At 50.1% G+C, this 18,644-nt stretch overlaps 3 protein-coding genes across 14 annotated transcripts; all 3 read right to left on the reverse strand.

Moving 5' to 3' along the window:
• Positions 1–2,300: 2,300 nt before the first annotated feature.
• On the reverse strand, positions 2,301–4,670 carry LAGE3 (L antigen family member 3). Of its 3 annotated transcripts, none has more exons than XM_081276724.1 (4): positions 4,260–4,670; positions 3,980–4,217; positions 3,497–3,625; positions 2,301–2,736 (listed from the first exon to the last, which is right to left on the reverse strand). In XM_081276724.1, exons 1-4 carry the CDS (start codon positions 4,606–4,608, stop codon positions 2,622–2,624), a joined length of 831 nt encoding a protein of 276 aa, XP_081132850.1. In that variant the 5' UTR covers positions 4,609–4,670; the 3' UTR covers positions 2,301–2,621. The 3 variants fall into 3 exon arrangements, with proteins under 3 accessions (XP_081132850.1, XP_081132851.1, XP_081132849.1); XM_081276725.1 differs by having other exon boundaries at positions 3,980–4,199; positions 4,260–4,667; XM_081276723.1 differs by having other exon boundaries at positions 3,980–4,670.
• A 5,825-nt stretch (positions 4,671–10,495) lies between these two features.
• Positions 10,496–13,344, reverse strand: UBL4A (ubiquitin like 4A). The gene is made up of 4 exons (XM_081278259.1): positions 13,219–13,344; positions 12,914–13,019; positions 12,469–12,677; positions 10,496–12,366 (listed from the first exon to the last, which is right to left on the reverse strand). Exons 1-4 carry the CDS (start codon positions 13,264–13,266, stop codon positions 12,256–12,258), a joined length of 474 nt encoding a protein of 157 aa, XP_081134385.1. The 5' UTR covers positions 13,267–13,344; the 3' UTR covers positions 10,496–12,255.
• Positions 13,345–13,985: 641 nt separating this feature from the next.
• Positions 13,986–18,080, reverse strand: SLC10A3 (solute carrier family 10 member 3). Of its 10 annotated transcripts, none has more exons than XM_081278242.1 (4): positions 17,921–18,080; positions 17,284–17,317; positions 16,034–16,410; positions 13,986–15,775 (listed from the first exon to the last, which is right to left on the reverse strand). In XM_081278242.1, exon 4 carries the CDS (start codon positions 15,646–15,648, stop codon positions 14,215–14,217), a length of 1,434 nt encoding a protein of 477 aa, XP_081134368.1. In that variant the 5' UTR covers positions 15,649–15,775; positions 16,034–16,410; positions 17,284–17,317; positions 17,921–18,080; the 3' UTR covers positions 13,986–14,214. The 10 variants fall into 10 exon arrangements, with proteins under 10 accessions (XP_081134368.1, XP_081134362.1, XP_081134364.1 ...); XM_081278236.1 differs by having other exon boundaries at positions 17,651–18,080; XM_081278238.1 differs by lacking the exons at positions 17,284–17,317; positions 17,921–18,080 and adding an exon at positions 16,945–17,161 and having other exon boundaries at positions 16,034–16,210; positions 16,310–16,410.
• Between the last annotated feature and the right edge of the window lie 564 nt (positions 18,081–18,644).

An 18,644-nucleotide genomic window follows, 5' to 3' on the forward strand; every position in this document is an offset into this window, starting at 1 on the left:
GTGCGAGAGAGAGAGAGAGAGAGAGAGAGAGAGAGAGAGAGAGAGAGAGAGATGCGCAAAAGAAGAAAGAGAGCAAGGGGGGGCCTGGCAGGAGGGAGTTTTTATTTTTTTTTATTTTTAAAGAGAGTGAGAGGGGGAGAGAGAGAATTTTTAATATTTATTTTTTAGTTATCAGCGGACACAACATCTTTGTTTGGTGCTGAGGATCGAACCCGGGCTGCACGCATGCCAGGCGAGCGCGCTACTGCTCGAGCCACATCCCCAGCCCAGGAGGGAGTTTTTATAGCCAAAATCTAATGGGGTCTTTGGGTCTGCAAGCTGCCTTGTTGGCGTACAGTGATTGGATCGTACAGTAGTGTCATCTTCTGCCTTCAGGCAGACGGGGCAGAGGTCAGATGTCGGTTTCCACTGCACCAGACGGGTGGGGTTGAGTGTTCAGACTTGACGCAAACAGGTGATAAAGGACCAGACCAGACAGAGTGGGGTTTGAGTGCCCGGGCTATCCTGCAGCTAATGTTTGTTCAACCTGCCCTGCAGACAACTTAGTACAGCCTGCCCTGCACCTAACAGTGGTAACTATCAGCACCTGCTAAAATTCACAGGACAGTGTGTGGGAAATGGGTAAATTTTATAGTACATACATAAGTGGTACCTCAGTCAACCAGAGCTAGCCAAAGACGACTCAACCACAGTAAGGCGCAAAGGGCTGGGGGTGTGGCTCAGTGGCAGGGTGCTGGCCAACCATGTGCACACCCTGGTTCCATCCCCAGGACCACAAAGAGAGAAAGAAAACACTACCTGGGATACAAAGACATGGGGAAATGCAACCCACGTTGGGGAGGGAAATCAATCACTGGAAGCCAGAGTGGAAAAGAAGAGGCACAACTGCCTCTATTCTCAGAAGACGTGATTATCTACCGGGAGAGTCGGATGGCGTGTGCAAAAGGGCTGTCAGAGTGACTCTAGCACCATACCTCACCAGGAGCTAACTCCACCCCCAAACCCTTGAGCCAATTGTCCCAGCCCTTTTCCTCACAAGGTGGGGAAGCCACAAAATTCCTACTCAAATGTTTCTGGGCGGCTGTTCTTCTCATGCAAACACAAAGGCAGAGTGTTTGTGCAGGGTGGAAGGTGGTGGTGGTGTTTTCTTTTGGTGGTGGGTCAGTGGCACATAGGATGTGAGCAGCCACCATTCTGATGGGTGGGTTCATATTCTGGAGAGCAGTTTTGTACCGTAAATCAAGAGCCTTAAACAGTTAATTGAAAAGTAAATGGTTTACTCAGTAATTCTAATTCTTGGAAGTACCTGAAGGGAATAACCATCCATTCAATTATATACATAATCTCAGAGAAACCATTACTTATTAAAGGTGGGAAATGGAAGGCTGGGTATGGTGGTGCATGCCTGTAATCCCAGCAACTCTGAAGGCAAAGGCAGGAGGACCACAAGTTCAAGGCCAGCCTCAGCTACTTAGGCCATAAGCAATTTACTGAGACCTTATCTGAAAAAATAAAAAAAATAGCCGGGCACAGTGGTGCATGCCTGTAATCCCAGCAGCTTGGGCGGCTGAGACAGGAGGATCTTGAGTTCAAAGCTGGCCTCATCAAAAGCAAGGAGCTAGGCAACTTAGTGAGACCCTGTCTCCAAATAAAATACAAAATAGGATAGGGATGGGATGTGGTAAAGTGCCTCTGGGTTCAATGCCCAGTACTCGCCCTCCCCCAAAATAAAAAGGGTTATGGGATGTGGCTCTGTGGTAAAGTGCCTCTGGGTTCAATCCCTAGTACCAAAAGAAAAAAATGGGGGAAGAAGTGGGAAATGGTCTACATGTTCAACAATTACATTACAGTGCATCTCATGTTTTTGTTTGATAATGTGTTTTTGGAAAAATTTTTAGAAATCAGAAAAGGTTATGTGAAAACAACTCAGGAAAGAATGTTACGTTTGTGAAAATTATGCACTGTATGTTACTGCTATATATTTCATATATGAATAGAACTCTAAACCTAAGAAGAGTTCCTCATCTCTATATTGTATTTAATTTAGAGACAGGGTCTCACTGAGTTGCTTAGGGTCTCACTTTTGCTGAGGCTGGCTTTGAACTCATGATCCTCCTGTCTCAGCCTCCCGAGCTGCTGGGATTACAGGCATGTGCCGCTGGCCCCAGATCATCTTCTGTTTCTGAAATTGTCTTCAATTAATTTGTAGTACTATCTGAATCCTAGAACCCGCCCCCCCCCCCCAACACAAGGATAAAAGGCAAGAAAATGTGGAGGCACAGAGGCTAAGAAAACTGATGCAGATGACTAACTTAGTTTTATTTTCTGCATTAAGAAACATGTAAAACACCAAACAAAAGAGGACTTTTGGCATTGGGGATATAGCTCAGTGAGTAGAGTGCTTGCCTAGCATGCACAAGGCCCTAGGTTCAATCCCCAGCACCATACAAAAAAAAAAAAAAAAAAAAAGAGGACTCTTAAGTGCCCCAGGGCTAATCTTAATAAATTTTTATTTAGATCCCCATACTTAAGTAGCAAGTACTTTGGGAATCGTTGCCCTAGGGAACCATGTACTGCCTAGAAATGGGTCATAATGTTAAACTGGATCCATTTTCCCAGGCTTAGCGGGGAATGGGGGGCCCAAAGAGCTGCATGGTCCTCAACACCAGGGAAAGCTGTTCAAGACAGTTGATGATGGAAATCCGGAGGAGGCGAGCATCTTCAGATGTCCATTTGCTAAAAAGTGAGGGAAAAAGAAAATTGAGTTGGAGGTAGTAAGTTCTTGTCTTTGTAGCTCTGCTCCTCAGGTATGTATTACACCAAACCTTTGTGTTATGGTTTGGATATGTGGTGTCCCCTAGAAGCTCATCTGTGAGCAATGCAAGAATGTTCTGAGGTTAAATGATTGGATTATGAGAGTTATGCCTGATCAGTGGAGTACAGATTAACAGGATGGTGACTGTAGGCAGGTGGGGTGTGGCTGGAGGAGGTGGGTCACTGGTGATGTGCTTTGGGGTTTATATTTTGTCTCTGGTTAGCAGAACTTTCTCTTTCTCCCTCTGCTTCCTGCTGTCATGTCCTGAGTGCCTTTCTTCTGCTATGTCCCTCTGCCAGGGTATTCTGCCTCACCTCACCTGCAGAGCAATGGAGTTAGCAGAGTATGGACTGAACCTCTGAAACCATGAGTCAAAATAAACTTGTTAGGTCTTTTGTTTACAGGGATGAAAATCTGACTTTAACAGAAATAGTTACATGTCTCATACTCATTTCACCTCTGAACATTCTTGCATTATATCACACATGAGCTTTTGGGGGACACTTCACATCTAAAGCATAACACCTTTGGGGACTTGTTATTACAGAACCCCTTAGGCAGAGTGGCCCAGTACACCCTTCCTTCTCCTTAGAACTAAACCTTGTTGTCTGCATGTCTCCAATGTAGTATCCCCAGCCACTTGGCACCCACCCTTAACTGTCAGCCCCTTCTGTGACTTACATGGCCAGAACGTTGCCCCTCACCATAAGTTGCTTGTTAATCACCCCTCGGTGTGGTTCAGCATCTGGAGCCAGGGATCCGTGGGCGATTTGTGCTTCCAGAGGGCTGGGGAAAGGCACCCTGAGGGCACTGGTGGAGACTGAGTAAGGGCACCATCCAAACTCGGTTTCTCTGTATGTCAAGCCTCTTGGTCCTTCCACATCCCATCTCAGGCCACCCTAATCTAAACCCCTTCAGACCTCCCTCCACACTCCTCAGGTCATCCCTGGTCCTAACCCACCACAGCCTCACCCTGTTCATTCTCTGCTCTCATAACACCCGCCCCTCATGCCCAGACGGCCCGGCCCGGCCCTTCTGCTTGAATGTGAGCAATAGCGGGTTTCCTTTTCCAGGACGACCTGCTACCTCCACTGCCCTTCTCTTTTCCCCAAGCTACCTGTATCCCTGCCACAGTCAGACCCGCTGTCTCCTGGGGTAGGATACAACATGTGTGGCCGGATTAGACGCCCTCTGTTTGATGAAGACCCGTCTGTGCCAGAACCTGGTGCAGCACTGTAACATGCACGGGCAGCAGCTACCACTATATCAGTAGTATTGCAGGTGCAGCAGCAGCGAGCACCCTGGCAGGTACGGCCCGCCGCGCTGCCTCCACGGCCGCCCGCGTAGCCTTCACGGCCCGCGCTGCCTCTACAGCCCGCGTCGCCTCCACGGCCCGCGTCGCCTTCACGGCCCGCCGAGTGGCCTTCACGGCCCGCCGAGTGGCCTCCACGGCCCGCCGAGTGGCCTCCACGGCCCGCGTCGCCTCCACGGCCCGCGTCGCCTCCACGGCCCGCGTCGCCTTCACGGCCCGCCGAGTGGCCTTCAAGGCCCGCGTCGCCTTCACGGCCCGCCGAGTGGCCTTCACGGCCCGCGTCGCCTCCACGGCCCGCGTCGCCTCCACGGCCCGCGTCGCCTTCACGGCCCGCCGAGTGGCCTTCACGGCCCGCGTCGCCTCCACGGCCCGCGTCGCCTCCACGGTCCGCGTCGCCTTCACGGCCCGCCGAGTGGCCTTCACGGCCCGCGTCGCCTTCACGGCCCGCCGTGTTGCCTGTACTTGCGTTTGGGGCCTGCATGTCCACCACTGCTCCGCCTTCCACCCCACCCTCCGAGCGCTAGTCCAACAGCTCGTCCTCTCCGCTGAGTGCCGAGATTCTTTGGTTCCTGTCTGAAACCCCTCCCCTAACGCTTGACCCCTCCCGCGCCTGCGCAGACCAGCTACGGTGAGTCGGCCTGTCGCATAGTCAGTTCCTGCCGTGATGGCTCAGCCAGGGACCTTCGTTGATCCCATCAGCCAGAGATACTGAAGTCCCCTCCAAAAACTCTGCCCTTTTGCACACGACTCAATCCCAGGGGGCCTTTGCGAATATTCCCTAACAAGGCCATCAGGTGTGTGATCTGTTCCCTTCAAGCTAGCTGTGCTACCCTCGGGCCTGGAAGACTAAGGTTCCCTCACAAAACTCCATGCATCAGAGCAGGAGGCGATTTGGGCTTCCTAAAGTGGCTGCTCAAACAGGCAAACAAATGGTTCCAATGGGCGTGTTACTGCTTCCCACCCAGCTGACCCGGCCCAGCAATCCGGGAGACGTCTTTGGCTGCCCAGCCAATCAGCTCTCCTTCACGAAGCCCTGCCCCTTAGAGTACCCTTAAGAGCTCAATGCACTAATGCAAATTGGTCTTACCTCAGTTTACCTGGTGGTCTTGGGTGAGGAATCCTGGCCTGCGGCCAGATACCTGCCCTGGCTATTTTCCAGCTTCAGTGGTCCCCAAGAAATGACACCCCTGCAGAGATTTGCAGAGAGTGAGTAGTATGACCTGTCTTGTATCCTCCCTAGGGATATGGCTTTGTTACCCCACACCCATTGGCCCACACAAGAGGGCTTTTCAGTTGATGATGAACCAATCCAATTTGATTATTAGAAGGAGCATTTTGGACTGGACTGTGTGAAAGGGAAGCCTACCAGTGCAGACATGGCAAGTCAACAGGGACTGCAACCAAAGTATCCGCAGTGGGAATAGGTCTAATATGTGGAAAAACAGTGCAAAAACTGTAATAACCAAAATACCAATTTAGTATATCATATAGTGTATGCATAGAAATCCTTGGAAAATACACCTGTGTTGGGGCTGCAGTTGTGGCTTAGTGGTAGAGGCTTGCCTAGCATATGTGAGGCACTGGGTTTGATCCTCAGCACCACATTAAAACAAAATGAAAAAAAACCCACAAAGGTATCATGTCCGTATACAACTAAAAAATATTTTTAAAAATACGATAGTGTGTAAGTACTCAGGATCTCTGGGTGATGGGATGGTAGATGATTTTAACTTACTTTTTTATGTTTTCCAGTTTTTTTTTTTTTTTTAGGGACCTAAGGTGACATTTACAATCAAAGAGTTTTTAGCTGGGCATGGTGGTGCATGCCTGTAATCCCAGCGGCTTGGGAGGCAGAGGCAGGAGGATTGAAAGTTCAAAGCAAGCCTCAGCAACTTAGTGAGGCCCTAAGCAACTTAGCAAGACTCTATCTCTAATAAAAAAATGAAGGTGAGGGCTGGGATGTGACTCAGTGACTCAGTAATTAAGAACCCCTGGGTTTAATCCCCACTAACAATAGCAACAAAAAAGTTTTTTAAATGACATGAAATTTCTGAGGGTGGTTGTGTTGATCTTCTGTTATTTTAAGATATTTATTTTTCAGTTGTAGTTGGGCACAATACCTTTATTTTATTTATTTTTATGTGGTGCTGAGGAGTGAACCCAGGGCCTTGCACATGCAAGGCAAGTGCTCTACCGCTGAGCCACAACTCCAGCCCCAATCTTCCGTTTTCCTTCTTTGTAATCATAAGGAATGATTAAACGCTGAGCTATATAAGCAAGTCCTCTTGGGTTTATCTCTAAACCACACTTATCTCCCTTTCCACTACTAGCCCCCAATGGGAACCATCTCTCCCTGAACACCTTCAACACTCTTTGATTGATTTTCTTTTTCATTCCTTCCTTCTTTTCCTGTTTCTTCTCCTTTTTTTATGAGTAAAGGCACCATCCTCCTCCTCCTCTTATTATTCTTCTTGTCCTTCTCCTTTTCTGGGGGGGCAGTACAGGGGATTGAATTCAGGGGCACTCCACCACTGAGCCACATCCCCAGCCCTTTATTGTATTTTAGTTAGAGACAGGGTCTTACTGAGTTGCTTAGTGCCCCACTGTTGCTGAGGCTGGCTTTGAACTCTCAATCCTCCTGCCTCAGCCTCTCAAGCCACTGGGATTACAGGTGTATACCACCAAGCCCAGCTTCTTTTCTTTCTTCTTTTTCTTATCAGTACTGAGAATTGAACCCAGGGCCTGTAACCACCACGATACATCCCTAACCATTTTTATTTTTATTTGAGATAGGGTTTCACTAAGTTGCCCAGGCTGGCCTCCAATTGTGATTCTCCTACCTCAGCCTCCCAAGTACTTCAGATTACAGAAGTGTGCTACCACACCTGGCTTCAATTTGCTGTATAGAATTTCTAATGATCTGAAATTATATTTTTGTTTTGTTTATTGTTGATATTGTTTTGTGCCTTTTCTTTTATTTAGTTTTTTAATATATCCCCTGCACTCAGTACAGTGTAATGTATGCAGTAGGTGATTTGCATCTTGTTGGATGAATCAGTACTAAGGTAGACAGATGTCCAGCTCTATCTCTGAATCAGCAGTCATGCATGTAAGAGTTACTCCACAAAATGAAACATATACATAAAATTTCTGTAACACGATTGATAATAGAAAACTATTAGATACAATGCATAAGTCCCTCAATAAAGAGATAAACTATAATAAGCTATAACATATTCACATGTTAGTCCTATACAGCAATAAAAATGAATGAAAATTTCTGGGCTGGGGTTGTGGCTCAGTGGCGGAGCACTTGCCTCGCACATGTGAGGCACTGGGTTTGATCCTCAGCACCAGAAAAAAATAAATAAACAAAATAAAAATATTGTGTCTGTCTACAACTAAAAAAAGTTCTTTTAAAAAGAATGAGAATTTCTGATAAAAATGACGTTATTTGAAAAAAAGGGTAAACAATCATCAAAATGGTCATTTATAGGGAATTAAGATGGGTAAGGGGATTTCTTGGAATATTTCTTTTTAATGTATTTTTTACTTTTGAAGCATGTAAATATTTCACGTGTTCAAAAGTAAATTTGAAAGAGTGAAATAAAAAATAAAATGCTGTAGATGAATCAGAGCAAAATTGAGCCTTTATGATGAAACCATAGAGATAAGGTAGTGCGATACCTTTTAAGCTCAGCTCTCTTACTGTGGTCCCTTTGTGGGACAAAAAGGATTGGCTTTATTCTTAGCATATTTGCAGTTGATAATGGTAGGGATGAAGTGAGTGTGAAGCTATTTTGAACATACTTTTAAGATAGACTGTATCCGGTAGAGAAAATGAGTAAATATATTGATGTTGTCAGAAATCAGAATTCTCACTGTGGAATGAGGTAAGGTGTGAAAGAACTGTGATGCTGGATTGTAATTGGAGTTTCAGTATGAAAGTGTGATTTATTAAAAATATATGTGTTTCCAAGCTCTGTGGAAAGAGTCCAGGAATCAATGACACCCCAGTAACAATGAGAATATTCTGCACATACATCTTAGTTTCTAAATACCACTCCCTACTAAAAGGAACTAGGGCTCTTTGAAAAAGAAATGGCTGATTCTTAGGTTTGAACAGGAATAACCAGAATAACTACATGATGAGCCTGGAGTTTGTTTGTTTGTTTTGGTATTAGGGATTTAACCCAGGGGTGCTTTACACTAAGCTACATCCTCAGCCATTTTAAAAAATTGATTTTATTTTTTAAATTTTGGAAGAGGGTTTCATTAAGTTGCTTAGGGCCTCGCTAAATTGCTGAGGCTAGCCTCAACCTTGTAATCCTCCTGCCTCGGCCCCCTGAATTCCTGGGATTACAGGCATGTGCAACCATGCCCAGCTACCTGGAGCATCTTGTAGGGCCAGAAAGTAGGATATCATGGGGCTGGAACTGTGACTTAGCAGAGCACTTGCCTAGCATGTGCGAGGCCCTGGGTTCGATCTTCAGCACCAAATAAAAATAAATAAAGATGTTGTGTCCAACTATAACTAAAAAATAAAAATAAAAAAATGTTGTTGCCTGGGCACCTCTGACTCAATAAGCCTCACTTCAAATGCTGCTCCCCTTGATTCTGACCCTCTTGTGGTCCCTTAAGAAATGGCCTCCCAAACATCTTATTCCAGCTGAAAGACTACTTCTGTCTTGGAGAGGCCACTGTATCTGGGCCCTTCACTCATGCTGCCATTTCCTTGTATTATCCTGATCACACATTCCTGGGGCTCAGGTACTGTCCTAAGCTTCCTATATAAGGGGCCAGTTTTGGGTTTCCTGGTATTGGGCAGGGGGCAGTGACACCATTTTGGGATGGAAACTTGTCTCAGAGAGCACAGTGCCTGAAATGTGGGGTCCCCAGTTACTATGGCCACCTCCTTATCTTCTCTCACTGCCAGGTCCACCATATAGTGGCTTTCTTCATCCAGCATTGCCAACAACCTCATTACTAATTCCGGAGGAGTCTCCATTCTATCCTTGCTTCACATCTTGGCAGCACTAGATGGCCTCCCCTAAGCCCACTCCAGCTGTCTCTGTCTTCCTGTGTTGGAGGTATACTCCTCTGCCTCCTCTCTAGTTGAAATTTCTCAGCTGGGTGCAAAGGCGCAGGCCTGTAATTCCAGGGACTAGGGAGGCTGAGGCCAGAGGATTGCAAGTTAGAGGCCTTCAGCAACTTAGTGATACTCTGCATCAAAATAAAAATAAAAAGGGATAGGGAGTAGCTCAGTGGTAATATGCCCTGAGTTCAATCCCCAGTACCAAAATCAACAAAAAGAAGTTCCTTGAATCTTCCCTTTTCATGCCAGTATCTCTGGAAAACCATTTCACCCATTCTAATAGCTTCTAGGACTTCCCGTCTATAGATAATTCCTGGGCAAAGCAGCATGTTTACATAGGCTTGAAGATCAGACCAGGCCTGGGTTCAAGTGGCTCCTCCACTTCCCAGTATTTGGTAGTCAGGTTAAGTTGAAATGAGCTATGAACTCTGCATAGTAAAGGCTTAGAACAATTCAGTGATTGACCATCAAAGGGTATCTTCTTCATTTCTCGGGTCCTGTCTTCTATCAGCAAAACTCCCAGCACATACCCTGAGGTACCCCTTACTCCTTAGTCCCCATGTCCAACCCCATCTCCCCTGAGTTCCTGACCTCTATATGTCTGACCACCCAGCAGATGGTGCCCGCAGTCTTTCAAGGCAACAACACAACACTGAGCCTTTCCTAGACCTGTGCTCTTACCCAGACTCCCCAGTTTTGTAACTGTCCCACAGCCTCTCACAGGCTTGAGTGTGATGCCTAAGGGACCCTCCATTTAGAACCCTCAGTGCACAGGTAGCCACTTGGCAAAACCCCCAACTATACCATCCAAATATATCAGGAACATTTCCTTCTCATCTCTGGCTGAAGGGAACCACCAACCACCATGCTCCAGCCTCTGGCACCCAGAGCTGAGAAGCACTGGCATAAGGAACTCAATAACCATGTCAAGGTTTGTCTCTTTGCCTATAAAATGGGGACAATGAATCCTTGTCTAAAGTTTAAATATCTTTGAAAACATGCGGTATAGGGCACAGCAAGTTGCAAATCTCAGAAAATACTCTTGCTGTCTGAACCTCCCTCTAGCCCTCCTTCACTCCCACCAAGTAGTCCTGATCTTTCTGATACACACATCCCCTGTAGTAGACAGTTGTTGTTTGCAGCTACCAATCAGGAAACCTGTTTAGCTCTCCTCCAGGAAGCCCATGTATACAGAGACGAGACCACATACACATCTCCAGGGAGCTGGCCACCACCCTCCACCCTGGCCAAAATAATTGGATGCAAGACGCAGTCCTGACCAATAACAATAGCATTTATTTGCTGGGGACATCTGAGACAGAAGCTAATCTACAGAGAGAAGGTGCTCCTCACCAGCAGTGAACAAAGAGTTCCACTGAAGTTGCAGGCAGCCACCTTTTGATCCCCAGAGGTGCTGGCCTGGGATAAAGCAGATAGTGGAGGATGCACAGGGAGGCAGAGAGAAAGTAGATATCTGGTCAACTTCTTCCTCCACTGCAGGACCCTGGACTTTTCAGTTTCCTAAGCCATTAAGTTTCCTTTATTGTTAAAACAATTATTGGAAACCAAAACCAGCCTAGCTAAGAGTTCCTTTTGGATAAAAGTCTCACATGCACCTTTAGTGTGAATTTTCAAAATACATTCCCTGACTCAAAATAAATGAGAGTACTGTAAGTTTATCATGTAAGCCGGCAGACCACAGATGTTCCTAAGCAGATACCTGCTATGTGATGTCTCCAGCTCTCAGGAAGGGCCAGAGGCCACTGTCTGTTCTTTGATCTCAGGCCTCTGTTCATCTTTCCAGTATGGGGATCCAGTGTTCACCCCATAAGGACCAGGCAGCAGGGCCTATGGCAGGGAAGGCAGGTCCAGCCTTGACCACATGGAGAAGGTGAAAGTGGAAGAACCGAATACATATGGCTGCCTTCCAATCTCTACCACCCCTGGGGGCCTCCTCCAAGGAGAAGGTAGGTACTTACATGACCTCTAACACCATGCACAGTGCAGGATGAAAGAGGAACCACTGCTACTGAGTCCATACTTCTGGCTCTCTCCAGCACCCTGAGGTTTCTTCTCAGGCAATGAGGTGTGTGCAAAGTGTAAGCCCCTGTATACAGGCAGCATGGGAAGCATCGTCTTCATACTGTGGGCAAGCACTAGGTGCAGAGACCGAGATGGAGTCCGAGCTGTGACACTGTCTTGCTAAGTGACCTGTCTGCCCTATGGGCGAGAACTACTCATCTCCAGGAGGAGACAAGCAGATAGGGTGCCCCAGAGAAGAGCTGTGTCACCAAGGGCATGCCATCTCTGGCCCATGCTTGGCTATAGCTTCACTTTTGGCTTCGGTTTGTTTATTGAATAGAAGGTGGAAGATCATTGTAAGGACTCTCCACCCTGGGCTGGGGTAAGGAGGAAGGAAATTGGTTCAGGTCTGCACAGACTCAATGGTCAGGGACCAAAGTAGCACAGAAACTCGTTTCAAGTCATGCCACAGAGGTGGGGTGACTTTCTGACTCCCAGGTTCCTGCTTTTCCTTTATCAAGAGCACACTGGCTGCAGCAGCTGAGGAGGCCCAGGGATGGTTGTCACTTGCCCTCCTGTGGAGATTTGTTTAGGGCTGTGCCACACTCCACAGAGGTCAGGTGACAAGACTGGGCAGCAGGGGCCAACTGCTTACCCTTTCAGGCTTGGGAGCACATCACTCAAGGGCTTATTCTCAGTGGGCTAAATGTGAAATGCTAAAGCCCATTCCTCCTTCTCACACTGAGGCACTTCTACAAGCTGGCTGGACTCAGATTTGGGCTCTCCCATGTCATTGCTAGGTGCCTCCACCGTGCTGTCTCAGTTCTATTGCAGGGGTGGTAGAGAACCCTGGTCAAGTGCTTTGAGTAGTGCCTAGCACCTAGCAAGAGCCTGGTACATACCAGCCGCTATTATTATTGTTATTATGAGCCAAACTGCAACAGGAGAATACATTTAATGCAACATGCAGCTGTGGCCTAGCCTCGGGCTCCTTCCCATAATCCAAGAATGCTACTTGGAGAACCCCTTCTCCATAGCCTCAGTCACTTCAGGGTGCAGGAAGCGGCTGGCCAAGCGTTCGATGTCATCCAGTGTCAGGCGGCTCAGGGACCTGTCATAATCCTGAGGAGAGAAGGCCAAGAGGATTCAGGCAGTGCCAGTGGGGAGGGATATGCTGTGACAGTCAGGGGCTGGGACTAGCTGGGACTAGATGTCCCTTCTCACCCTCTGCAGTTGTTCTAATACCCTGCTAGCATCTGCTACACTGAAGTGGCGGGCCAGGACTTTGGAGATCAGCTGCCAGACAGGAGGAGATGCGGAGTCGGCCAGTCTCCGGGCGGCGCCTTCTTCAAGTAACACCTTCTCCAGAGGTTTAACCACTAGGTTGAGCTTGGAATTGGGCCCAATGCTGTAATCTGACAGTCGTTTCCCATCTGCCAAAAAGACATTGGTGGGGTTCCTTACCCACAGCCGTGGAAGTGGCCCCGGAAATGATACTGCCTCAAGCAGTCAGAGCAGAGCGGAGCGCTGCAGCATCTGGCTGTGGTGCATACAGATTCCCTCGGCGCAAGAGCCAGCGCCCAGATCCATCACGCTGCCGGAGTTAGCCTGTACACCCCATCCCCCGACTTCCTGCGGGGGCTCCCTGGGTGTATCCACTCCCTGTTACCTGCTAGGGCCTTGCCCTTGAACAGCAGTCGCTGCTGGCGCACGGGGACGTTCAGCTTTTCGGAGACCAGTTGCTTCAGTGTGGACACCAGCTCGTCCTCCGGCACCTGACCGGGCCGAGGGTGGGAGGCAGGGGTTGAGCCCGCCATCCCTGAGCGACAAAAGCCTCGCGTCCCCTCCAGAGGGCAATTCTCCCGGCCTCCCTGGTCCGGCCGCCCCGTTCCCGTCCTCGGGCCCTGCCCGTCCCTGTGCCAGGAGGCTGTGACTGCACAAGCCGGGGAAGGTGTTCGGGCCTGGTGACCCTACCTGTAGGCTGCACTCACGGCCCTGGAGCGCCTTCACCGTCAGCTGCATGGCGGCCGCGGAGGCGTCCACTAGGGCCAGTGCGCACCCCAACGGCCCCCAGTCGCGCGCTGCCGCCGCCGCCGGAAGCCGTGAGAGGGGCACGCCCGTGCGCCTTGCCCACGCCCCTAGGTCCCGCCCCCTCCCCGCCCCTCGAAGAGGAGTTAGCTGCCGTGGGGCGCAGACTCTCAAAGACCCTGGGACCTCCCAGGCTGACGGGTCCTTTCGCTGCAACTGTGCAGGGAGTTGGCGCGTCCACCCCGCCAGGACTGGGAGGAGGTACCAGCTGGGGCTTGGGAGAAGAAATGACCAGGAAATCCAGTCGCCTGTACCGGTGACCCAGCCCCCTCTAAATTCGCAGTCTGCTAGTGGGGCAGGTCAGTACAACCCCAGATTGTGTCTCTCAGTAACACAACAGGCCCAGTCCTGCCAAGCTGACCATAGTGCCTTATGTTCTTCTGCCTCCTTTCTAGTTTGGCTGCAGAAACCCGACTGAGCTTGAGAGCACGTAGGGAAGCCATGCCTCTGCTTCCATCTGCCCACCCTTCATCCAGAACCAAGAGGCCACCTCACTCAGTGAGGGGCTAAATGGCAAGAACTGATAGAGAAAGCCAGGGCAGGGGTCACTGTGCCACTCAAGCTCACCCTTACCCTGGCCCACACTTACCCACACACACTTTTCCTTCCCCCACCTCCAGGTCCCAAGGGGTAAAAACTGGAAGGGACCCGAGCTTGCTTCTCTCTTTTATTGAAATATATTTTTTGGGCACTGCCCACCTACCTAATTCAGCATGGCCTCTTTGGCACTGAAAGCTGGAGAATAAAAAACCAGTAAAAAAAATAAGCTTGGATTTGTCTGAGTGCATAGTGCATGAGAACTAAAGGCCTTTGGTACACAAGAACTGTGGGGACAGGGGATGGAGTGTGGTGGTTGGGCGATAAAAGCTTGACCCAGGTGCCTCATGGAACTGCGAACAGGTTGCTATAGATAAAGTGGCCAATGACCAAGGCCAACATCTCCGAGGTACCACTCAGGGCCACAATGAAGGGGGCCTGGGAGGCATAGTCTGCTTGAAGGCGGCGAAGGGACAGCTGTAGCATGGCCAAAGCCAGTAGGCTGTTTTGCACCCCTACCTCAATGCTGACCGTCCGCCGCTGGGCCACTGGCAGCTTTAGGCACGTGGCCAGGCAGTAGCCCACCAAGAGGCCAACCAGGGGCACAGTGAGGCCCACCAGTACAATGGGTAGCCTGACTCCTGCCAGGATGAATACCCCCATGCGGTAAGCCAGGAAGAGGCCACCCAGGATGAGCACAAAGCTGAAGGGCTTGATGACCTGAAGCAGCAGCTGAGAGAACTTGGGGAGCTTGGACTTGATCACCACTCCTGCTGCAATAGGGATGGCAATGAATAGCAGGGTCCCCAGGATCTTGGAGATGGGCACATGGAGAGTTTCATGAATGCTGAGAAGATAGCTGTAGAGGGCTGAGGACAGTGGCAGGAAACCAGTGGCAGCTACAGTTGAGATGAAAGTCATGGAGATGGCCAGGGTGACGTCCCCTCCAAGAAGGAGGCTAAAGAGGTAGCTCCCCCCACCTCCAGGTGATGAGCAGGTAATGATGAGGCCCAAAGCCAGGGCCTTGGGCAGCATGAAGACTTTGGCCATCAGGAAAGCATACAAGGGCATGACCAGAAACTGGCCCAAGAGGCCCAGAAGCATGGGCTGGGGGCTCTGCAGGAGCCCCTTCAGAACCTCAAGTTCCACTTTACAACCAAATGAACACTTGTTGACAAAGATAAGAGGCAAGAGCATGTAGAGTATTGGGTTCTCCGAGAAGTGGACCAGGCTGGTGCTGAGGGTAGCAGGGGTATCTTCAGTAGGTGACACCTTGATGCAGAAATCTCTCCGCTCCTCAATCAGCATGGGTGAGGCCTCATGAGGTTCCACGAGCTGGATATGGAGTGGAGCCAGTCCAGCCAGACCCGAATGGATGCTTACAACAAAGCCACCCCCACCACCCCAGGTTATGGCACTCACATTCTTGATGGTCAGCACCTCTGTGTCCAGGGATGTGACCTTCAGTGTGGGGCCAGGCCCTGTTCCATTTGCCTGGCCTGGGTATTGGCTTGAGATCACAATGATGCCCTCACTCTCCTCAGGAAACTCAAACTCCATCACAGAGCCATCTCCAATGCTCAAGTAACGACCCTCTGTCAATGGCACAGTGTGGCCCAGAGCAGTGCTGAGGTTGGCACTGGCCATCCCTTGGGCCCCCCATGGTAAGCTGATGAGCAGCAGGGCAGCTCTGAGCATGCCTAGGTGGCCTATGTAACCACACTGCCCTCTCAGGCCAGGCCACTGCTGAGAGCTGCCCCTACCCCTCCTGAACATCATGGCTCTTCCAGAAGGTGTGCCCAGGTCTCCTGCAGCTTAGGAAAGCACCACGGCTGTTGGGTTGTCCTGAAAAAGGTCCATCAGTAGGTCCTGGTCTTGTGCTGCTTTCCAGATGGCAGGGCTCTCTCTGAGAAGGGAAGGGATACAGAGAGGTGGCTGGTGAAGGTGAGCAGATATAAGCCCAGGAGTATGGGTTTCTGGAAGTCCACTGCTGGAAGACTCAGCAGGACCCCTAATCCCAAGCTCAGGAATAGAAAGGCAATGCCTACTGCTTGTTGTTGAGTGCTATTTGGCTTTCCCCTCCTCCAGCACAGCTGCCTCAAGCTTCCCATTCCTCATACAGAGGTGCCACCTAGAGAAGGAGTTCCCATTCACCTGCTGATACCTGCTGATTTCCTTGGGTTTGTCCACCTCAGCGACCTTGCAGAGATGTCCTGATACCAAGAGATTCAGGACAGCCACTTCCAGTCCTGTCACCATTAGCCTGTTCAACACTGGTTTCAAGATGCAGATATAAGCTGGGTGCAGTGGCACACACCTGTAATCCCAGTGGCTCAGGAAGCTGAGGCAAGAGGATCCCAAGTTCAAAGCCAGCCTCAGCAACTTAATGAGACCCCCATCTCAAAAAAAAAAAAAAAAAAAAGCTGGAGATGTGGCTCACTGGTTAAGTGCCTCTGGGTTCAATCTCTGATACAAAAAAACATTGCAGATAAAGCAAGGCTTTTGTGATACCACAGTGAGGATGAAATCTTTGAAAACCACCTGGGGGGGTGAAAAGGAGACAAGATAGATGAGAACAAAGGGGAATGATGGGAAACACTGTCTTGGTACAGATCTGGGAGAGTAGGTTGGGGAATATGAGTGTCATTTGCCAGGTACAAAGTGGTGGTAAAGTGATGTGGGCAGTGGGTGACCACTGTACCAAAGGTCTGAGGGGCTGATATCTGCCACTGGCATGCAGTTAGAAAACTGTTGCTGTCGCTACCTGGTTTGCTGTACCTGCCCTATAGTAATGAGAGAGGGATCTTGGTAGGAAGCAGTTTCCCTGATCCCAGGGAAGTTGCCAGAAGGGGTAGCAGGAATGGGTCATATAGAAGCACATGTCCACTGGGAGGGACTGGGAGGGACCTCTCCTTCTGTAAGAGCTCCCACTTCTCTGACAGTCCCAGAATTTGAGCTTCTAAAACTGCTGAATTACATACGATCTGCTGTGCTCAGAGTACTGGGCCTCCCCCAAAACTCCACCAGAGCCTGAAATTCCTACTGGGGCTTAAGTGTTTCCAGAGGGTGGGGTACCTCAGAGTGAAAGGAGGAGGTCTGCCTCCCTCCTCTTTTTAATTTGGGCAGTCACCCCAGTAGTATCACATCATCTGCTAGAACTGGGGCAACCAGGATGGGCACACAATGTTTATAATTCACAGCAGTCCATTTCTTTGTCCCTGTAGTGTCTCAGAGTCCACCACCTCTCTGGATCCTAGTTAGTCTTTGGCTCTGCCCCCACTCCCATCTGAAACTGAGGAGAGGGTAAGGTGGGAGTGGAGGGAGGTTCAGCAAAAGGTTTTTCCCTGGGAAAGTCTCCCCTCCCCCGCCACAGGATGACATGGCCCTTGCTGGCTTGGAGTTTAGGTCACTTACCCTGGAGGCCTTGGTCCAACCTTGTGTTTCACTGCTGGGGGTGCCAGGCAGGAAAACCAGCAAAGGGTAGGAGAAGTCAAGTGGAGGGAAAAAATATGCAGGCACCAGGGTAATATAAACCATTTCAAAGCAATAGGCTAAGGGCCATTCACCTCCCATCCCATCCCTTCAGCAGGGCTGGCCGCCTTGAGTCACTGCAAGAGGAGTTTGGCCCCAATCCACAGGGTTTCTGCTTGAGGGGCTGGAAGAGTTTGAACAGACGCACCCCAAGGCAGGGAAGGCAATGCCAGTCCTGATGCTTCTTCCACAGCGGTGGAGTGTTTGGGGGTGAGGGTAATTGGCAGTGCTGACCTGGGCTCCTCCCCACCTGTGAGTCTAGAAGTTGTCAGGTGAAGCACCAGCAGAGCTCGAGTGAAAACCGGGGGTGAAAGCGGGCAGAAAGAAGGACGCACAACCCGCTGGGCACTCTCAGGTCAGGGGCCTTCACGTCACTCCTGGGCCCCGCCAGGCCTCGCCAATGTGCGGTGGCCTTTCCCTGCTGGGTCTGGTCGGGCCGGGGTGGCGCGTGGCCGATCGCGGAGCGCTGACGGGCCAGAGTCTGCCTCCCGCCTATCTTTACCCAGCCAAAAGCTCTCACCTGCCGCCGTAGCTGCAAAGCTCAACACCAGCGCCTGCCGGGGCGGCGGACGCCCGCGAGCTCGGCCCGCCAGGGCCCCGCCCCGCCCACCAAGGGCTCCGCCCCACCCCGCCCCACCAAGGCTCCGCCTGCACGTCAGATCTCCGCCCTCCCTCAGCGGTCCGCTCACCTCTGGCAACCATAACAGGTTCCAACCGGATGTGACGTTTCTGAGAGCGACGAGCCGTCAAGGGAGCAGTGGACTGACTGCTTCCTGAGTTACACCTGATTGTAACCGGGCACAGTGAATTACAGCTTTCTGTGGTCATCGACGCCGGTGTGACTCATTTTAGTACTACTAAGGTCCGGTGGCTTTACAGAAAAGGAATAAAAAGAGATGGGCATGGTGGCGCCGCCTCTGATCCTGGTGGCTCGGGAGGCTGACGCAGGAGGATCATGAGTTCAAAGCCAGCCTCAGTAACTTAACAAGGCCTTGTCCCTCAATAAAATGTAAAAAGGGCTAGGGATGTGGCTCAGTGGTTAAGCACCCCTGGGTTCAATCTCCAGTGTTAGATAAAAAAAATGGAGTGGGGAGGTTGTATGTTTACAAACTTTGCTGGGACAACAAAAAATCAGTCTGCATTGTTCTAAAATTAACCTCTTTGGGCTGGGTGTGCATCACAGTGGTAGAGCGTTTGCCTAGTATGTATGAGGTCCTGGATTCCATCTCCAGTACCTCAGAAAT

The sequence above is a fragment of the Spermophilus citellus genome (assembly GCF_964194105.1).
Source record: "Spermophilus citellus genome assembly, chromosome: X".
NCBI lineage: Eukaryota > Metazoa > Chordata > Mammalia > Rodentia > Sciuridae > Spermophilus > Spermophilus citellus.